The 6,894-nt window shown below is 56.0% G+C and overlaps 1 protein-coding gene across 1 annotated transcript in view; it reads left to right on the top strand.

The window, feature by feature from the left end:
- Window positions 1-6,894, top strand: part of ZAN (zonadhesin) — a gene marked incomplete at its 3' end in the record, with an annotated part of 23,198 nt that overhangs the window by 14,874 nt on the left and 1,430 nt on the right. Inside the window, exons 20-30 of the mRNA XM_008580725.1 lie at window positions 130-237; window positions 350-519; window positions 1,090-1,292; window positions 2,677-2,818; window positions 3,142-3,389; window positions 3,633-3,813; window positions 4,099-4,210; window positions 4,626-4,720; window positions 5,056-5,232; window positions 6,032-6,240; window positions 6,523-6,667. Of these exons, the coding sequence (XP_008578947.1) occupies window positions 130-237; window positions 350-519; window positions 1,090-1,292; window positions 2,677-2,818; window positions 3,142-3,389; window positions 3,633-3,813; window positions 4,099-4,210; window positions 4,626-4,720; window positions 5,056-5,232; window positions 6,032-6,240; window positions 6,523-6,667 (1,790 nt within the window). The remainder of the gene's footprint in view (window positions 1-129; window positions 238-349; window positions 520-1,089; window positions 1,293-2,676; window positions 2,819-3,141; window positions 3,390-3,632; window positions 3,814-4,098; window positions 4,211-4,625; window positions 4,721-5,055; window positions 5,233-6,031; window positions 6,241-6,522; window positions 6,668-6,894) is intronic.

Consider the following 6,894-nt stretch of genomic DNA (forward strand, 5'->3'; position numbering starts at 1 on the left):
GAGCTGCGAGCCTGCTCTTTCAGCCTCACTGATTGCTGGGTTAGGGGCCCTTGACCTTGAAGCAACAGGCTCTCAGCGCAGGCAGCTTGCTTAGCTTGGTCCTTAGGGAATGTGGGGGGTCTCTTCTAGGTGCCAGAAGAACCTGGTGAATCCCCCGTCGTGTGACGCAGCCTTGCAGAGCAGCATGTCGGGGCCAGAGTTCTGTGGGCGGCTCGTGGACTCCCGTGGACCATTTGAGTAGGAAGGAGGGCAGGCAGGGCCACTGGGGCTGCCGGGAACCTGGGGCCCTCCGAGGTGGAGGCCGGGAGGTGCTGCCCTCTATTGCCTTTGCCTCGGCCTCTCTCTGCAGGGTGTGTCTGCTCCACCTGAAGGCCACTCCCTACTTTGACAATTGTGTGTTCGACATGTGCAACTTCCAGGGGATGCAGCCGATGCTGTGTGCCCAGATGTCGGCTATGACCATGCGCTGCCAGGATGCCGGTCATGCCGTGAAGCCCTGGCGGGGGCCCCAGTTCTGCCGTGAGTTGTGCCCAGGAACAGGGCAGAGGACCCTTCCTTCAGATGCAGACAAGAGCGTTGGCACAGGCTCGGGGTGCAGCTGGTTGAACCCCTCACTTCCACACTGGGACAGGGAAATGTGTAGTGTTGGAGACATCCACTGAGACAATCACATAGTCACTGCACACTCAGAAAAGCTGTTTAGCTTCCTGAGGCTGTGTTTAGGGCATGCCCAGGGCCCTTTCCTGGTGCTGTTGCTGTAGTTCCCTGGGGAGGGAGTAGTCAAGACAGCAGACCTGGCTCCAGACCCGCTGTCAACTCCAGACCCACTGTCTTCCTGACGCAAGAGGCACCCTCACTCTTCACTCTGCAGCGGCACTACTCGTGAGCCCGTCTGCTCCCAGGGCAGGTCCGCAGTAGCGTCTGAGCAAAAGGCTCTCAGCGCAGGCAGCTTGCTTAGCTTGCAGGAAGCCGGCCCCTCGGCCCAGCTTCTCACAGTCGCTCTCCCCTAACATCAGTCAGCAGCCTCCAGCTGGGGGCCCTCTGAGCACATTCTTCTCTTTTCTCCCCCTTGTCTGGTTTCGCCACCAGCTCTGGCCTGCCCGCCCAACAGCAAGTACTCCCTGTGCTCCAAGCCATGCCCTGACACCTGCCATTCAGGATTCTCTGGTATGTACTGCCCAGACCAGTGTGTGGAGGCCTGCGAGTGCAACCCGGGCTTCGTCCTCAGTGGCCTCGAGTGTGTCCCCCGATCCCAGTGTGGGTGCATCGACCCCACAGGGAGCTACTTCAAGGTGAGCAGCTGGGGGGGCTGATGGGAGGCGGGGGGTCTCTCAGCCCTGCAGCCAGATCCGATTTGTTCCCTGTGTGATCTTGCAGAAGCTCTTCTCAGAAAAGCCCTGGATGAGGGCAGGAGAAGGTGTGTGGTGGCGGGGGGGGAGGACAGGGGATTTAGGGCTGGGATTAGGGAAATTTGGGCCCTGATCTATTTTTCATTTCTCTTTCTTCAGCTCTGGTGCTTTTTGTACAGACTGGGGTGGAATCCTAGCACAGTTGTTTCCCCACTGCCTTGCAGACGCTCAGACCCTGAGTTCCATCCCCTCCCATCTTCCCTGCTGCCCCTCTGCCACCACTGCACTGAGTCATTTTGCCCAGATTTTCTGTTCTCCAAAGGCTGGAGCATTTCTGTACCTTACCTGCACTCTTTCCAAACACTGTCTTCTCCCAGCTAGGGTCCCTCTCTCTGCTGAAGGACCCCGGCGCTACCTGTGCCCCTGTTTTTAGTCCTCTTAGGAGGCAGACCCTTGTCTGGGGCACTCCTTTCTTCTTTGTCCAGCCCTCACCCAAGACCTGGGAATGGCACTACTGTCCAACAAAGACCTCCACGCCTGACATCCCTGTGGCCCTCTGCCAGGCTGGGCCACTGAATGCCGTTTGTCCAAGCCTTGCTCTGGCCTTTTGTTCAGCCCTTTCTTTCCCCCTGCTCTGCCTCCCAGCTACCTCTGCCTGTTGGAATCAATCCTTCACCTTTTTGGAGACCCTGTTGAAATGCTCCCTGCTCCTTGAAGCCCTCCTAATAAGCAACATCAAAAAGCATCTCTCGGGCCGGCCCGTGGCTCACTCGGTAGAGTGAGGTGCTAATAACACCAAGGCCCCGGGTTCGGATCCCACATAGGGATGGCCGGTTCGCTCACTGGCTGAGCGTGGTGCTGACAACACCAAGTCAAGGGTTAAGATCCCCTTACTGGTCATCTTTAAAAAAAAAAAAAAAAGCATCTCTCATAGCAAGTGCTTATTGTCTGAGTCCATGGTAGGAAACTGTCTCTGGGTGCCCTGATTGTCTTCTTTGATGCACATCATGTTGGAGCACGTTATTCATTAGTTTACTGCCCACCACTGGATTGTGAGTTCTGTAAGGACAGAGACATTATCCATCTAGTTCCTTCCTGAATTCCTAACACCTAGCACAGTACAGACAAATCAATATCTGCTGAAATAGTGAATGATGATCGAGTGACTGAATCCGTGAATGGATGCCAGACTTTTGCAGCCAAGCATGGACCTTCAGAAAGACAAAATGCCTCTGCCTGAATATGCCAGCGAACTGCATGGCAGTGGGCTCTTGTGTCAGACCTGATAACAAACCACCTTCCCTTCCTCCCCTCTGCCTTCCCTCAGGTAGGAGAGCATTGGTACAAGCCGGGCTGCACACAACTCTGTGTTTGTGAAGCCAGCAACAAAATTCGCTGCCAGCCCTGGAGGTGTAATGCCCAGGAGTTCTGTGGCAAGCAGGATGGCGTCTATGGCTGCCAGGCCCAAAGTGAGCAGTCAGGGTGGAGGAGGAGCAGGGCAGCTGCCCTGTTGCCCTCAAGCAGGGGGACGACCCTGCCCAAAGCAGCTTCCCCAGAGAGCTGGGGCTCAATCAGGGGCTGTGAGGCAGTTGCCCAGAGCAGGAGTAAAGTTGGAGAGGTCAGTCTCTCTCCTTGACATCTCCAAGCCAAGCCAACCACACTTCCTAGAAAAACACCAAGTCTGTGGATGGGTGTGGCCACCATCCCAACACAGGCTTGGCAGGATGACAGTCCTGGGTCAGGGCTTCCAGGGTGTGGGGCACTGAGAGTCTGAGCTCCATCTTCTCCCCAGGTTCTGCCACCTGCACTGCCTCAGGTGACCCCCACTACCTGACATTTGATGGAGCCCTGCACCACTTCATGGGCACCTGCACCTATGCCTTGACCCGGCCTTGCTTCACCAGATCCGGACAGAACTACTTTGTTGTCAGTGCCACAAACGAGAACCGCAATGGGAACTTAGAGGTCTCCTACGTCAGGGCCGTCCACGTGCAGGTCTTCAAGCTCAGAATCTCACTGATCAAAGGGCGCAAGGTCGTGGTGCGTACCTCCCCGCTGCCTCTTGGACGCCACACCACCAGCCTGCTCGGCTCCTCCTGGCCCACATGTCCACCCGTGTGGCTTCTTAGAGCCCCTGGGGGTACCCCACAGCAGACCCAGCCCTCCTTTCTTGGATCCCCTCCTCCCTCTGTGAAACATCTGCCACCCCCTCCTACTCCCCTAGTTGTCTTTGTCCCGAGTTCCCTCCTGACTCCCCCTACTATGTCCTCCCTGTCTCTGCAGCTGAATGGCCATCGGGTGGCCCTACCCATGTGGCTTATGGGAGGCCGGGTGACCATGAGGCTCAGTGGCTCCTTTATCCTCCTCCACACAAACTTCGGGCTTCAGGTTCGCTATGATGGGAACCACTTGGTGGGAGTGACGGTGCCTTCCTCCTATGCTGGCCAGCTCTGCGGGCTGTGCGGTGAGTTCCCTGGGCACCTGCAGGGAAAGCTGGGACAATGGGCAGGTGCCATGGCCTGGTCCTGGTCACCCACACATCCCTATTAGGTGTCCTAAATATTTGTTAACTGGTTAATTGGTTGAGGCTATTGGGCATGAATGAATGTAAGTGTTAAGGGAAGCAGAGATGAAGAAAAAGAAAGGGTTAACCTCAACACGCTGAGTGAAGAGCAGGGGGTGCCTCTTGTGGTCAGGAAGGCAGTGGCCCCGGAACCAGGTCTGCTCTATAGAGTGCTCCCTCCTCCAGGGAACTACAACAACAACAGCCTGGATGACAATCTGCTCCCAGATAGAAAGCCTGCAGGCAGCTCACTCCAGCTGGGAGCTGCCTGGAAGATACCTGAATCCTCTGAACCTGGGTGAGCTGGGGATGGGGGAGCCAGGCAAGGAGGAGCTGGGCATGGCGAAGAGCCTCAGGGGGCAGCCTGGAGGTGTCCCCTGCGTGTCCTTGCTCCCTCTGGGCTGTACTCCCTACGGGCTGGAAATGGACCAGGTCTCTCCCCTTTATTCTCTTTGAGATTAGAGTTTGTGAAAAGTTGTCTGACTTCTTATGCCCATGCCTGCTGATTTCTCCTGTGCTCATTGATCTCTTTGGAGAGCCCGCCTGGGACAAGTCCACACTGAGATCTAGCCTTGTTGCTTCCTGCTGCCTCTCCCAGCCGTTTTGTCCTCTTCTCTTAGACCCCTCCTCGTTTCCCTCTCGACATTTGCTTCGGTTTTGGAGAAGGTTCTTCTGGCCCTAAGTTTCTGTCTTTTCCTCCTCTCCTCATCCAGCTGCTTCAACATGGGTGGCAAACTCTCCAGCTGCAAAAGGGACAACATGGCAGACGCCTGGAAGAAGAACTGTGAGATCTTAATGAACCCTCTGGGTAAGACACATCCCAGGCTGGCCCTTTTTCCTCCCCCTGCCCCCCCCGGGACAGGAGACCAAGGAGGGAGATCGGTCATGGGGGGTTAGAAAGAGAGAGATCACAAACAGATGGATGGTCAGGAGCAAGGCAGATGGGATTTCAGGGCCAGCTAGCGGTCACTCCCTTGGGAGCTATGACTGACTGGTCCTTCTTTGTGCCTCAGGCAGTAGGCTCTGCATAAATCAGGGTTGGGATTGAAGTGGATGCCGAATTAGCCCCAGAGAAGCCATGTGGTCTTGCTCCTTTTCCAGGCTCAACCTCCTCTCTCCCCATTGCCTTGTCTCATCCTCCAGGACCCTTTTCTCAGTGCCACCAGGTGGTGCCCCCCCATTCCAGCTTCACCAGCTGCGTTCACGGTCAGTGTGGGACCAAGGGCGACACCACGGCCCTGTGCCGCTCCCTGCAGGCCTACGCGTCCCTGTGCGCCCAGGCCGGCCAGGCCCCCATGTGGCGGAACAGCACCTTCTGCCGTGAGTGACCTGGCTACCCACTCCTGCAGCCCGCTGGAGCCCCCCGGAGCCCTGTCCTCTCTTTCTTCCCTGAAATTCTGCTCCTCTTCTGTTCCCGGCACTACATGGGCCCTTCCATCATCCATTCTCCACTCCCGCCTCTCTCCAGGCCCAGCCCCCATCCTCTACTGCTCTCCCTGCATGAGGAGCCTCCTCCATCTGATTCTCACCTCACCAGAAAGTTCTGCTTCCGTTTGGTTACTGCCTCCTTCCTCTTTACCTGCACCAGCTCTGTTCCCTTTCTTCCTCTCTTTCCCAGGAACATTTTTCTCTTTTAATTGTGGTAAAATATACAGAACATAAAATTTACCATTTTAACCATATTTAAGTGTACAGTTCAGTGGCATTAAGTACATTCACATTGTCCTTGAACCATCACCACCATCCATCTCCAAAATTTTTTCTTCCCCAACAGAAACTCCCCACCCATGAAACACCCATTCCCCCTGCCCCCTCCCCCAGTCCCTGACAACCACCCTTCTACTTTCTGTCTCTATGAATTTGACTCCTCTACGTCCCTCATATGAGAGAAATCATTTGGTATCTGTCTTTCTGTGACTGGCTTATTTCACTTAGTATCATGTTGTAGCCTGTGTCAGTGTCCTTCCTTTTCAAGGCTGAATAGTATTCTGTTGCATGGATAGACCCCGGTGTTTTGATCTGTTCATCTGTGAGTGGACATTCCCAGGAACTCTCAATGCCTCAAGGGCGGGGAGCTGGAAATGCCACTCACTCTTCCTGACATTCTTGTTCTTCTTAGCTCTGAGGTGCCCGTCTGGCAGCAGCTACAGCCCGTGCACCAGCCCCTGCCCAGCCACCTGCCTCAGCCTGGATGCCCCCATGGACTGCCCCACAGCACTGCCCTGTGTCGAGGGCTGTGAATGCCAGAAAGGCTACATCCTGAGCGGAACCACCTGTGTGCCCCTCAGCCAGTGTGGCTGCACCGACCCGAGGGGCTTCTACCACCTGGTGAGAGGCCAGACCGCAGGGGGTGCCCTGTCCTCTCCAGCTCCACACGTTTGGGGGCAGAACAAGCTCAGACAAAGCAGCAGGAGGGTTCCAGAGCCTGAGCAGGGGCAGGGCAGGCCAGGGCTGGGTGGGGGAGAGGAAGTCCAGATGCCAATGGCTGAGGAAGGCTAGAGATGGAGGTGAACCATCCAATGCAGTGAGCCTTGAGGGGGCTCCTGGAGGTCCTCATTTACCTCCAGCTTCTGAGTTTCGGTTGGCGCTACTGATCCCTGTGCCCCACAGGTCGGGGAGAGTTGGTACACAGAGAACACCTGCACCAGGCTCTGCACCTGCTCTGTTCACAACAACATCACTTGCCTCCAAACCACCTGCAAACCTAACAAGATGTGCTGGCCCCTGGATGGTCTGCTCCTCTGCCGGGCCTCAGGTAGGAGGGCCACAGAGCTGGGGAGGACCCCACAGCCACCAAGCTCCCCCAAACTCCCCTCCTGTACTTTCCTCACTGCCTGTAGACTTGGGGTTCATTCACCCATCCTTCTCCTGTAGCAGCCATGAATTTAGATGGGTTATTATAAATCCCAGAATCGCACCCCCTCCACCCCCCAAGCCTCACACCACTTCTGCCCTTGGGCTGTGATTCTTTTCCTGAATATT

Source organism: Galeopterus variegatus, unplaced genomic scaffold (assembly GCF_000696425.1).
Source record: "Galeopterus variegatus unplaced genomic scaffold, G_variegatus-3.0.2 Scaffold2147, whole genome shotgun sequence".
Taxonomy (NCBI): Eukaryota; Metazoa; Chordata; class Mammalia; order Dermoptera; family Cynocephalidae; genus Galeopterus; species Galeopterus variegatus.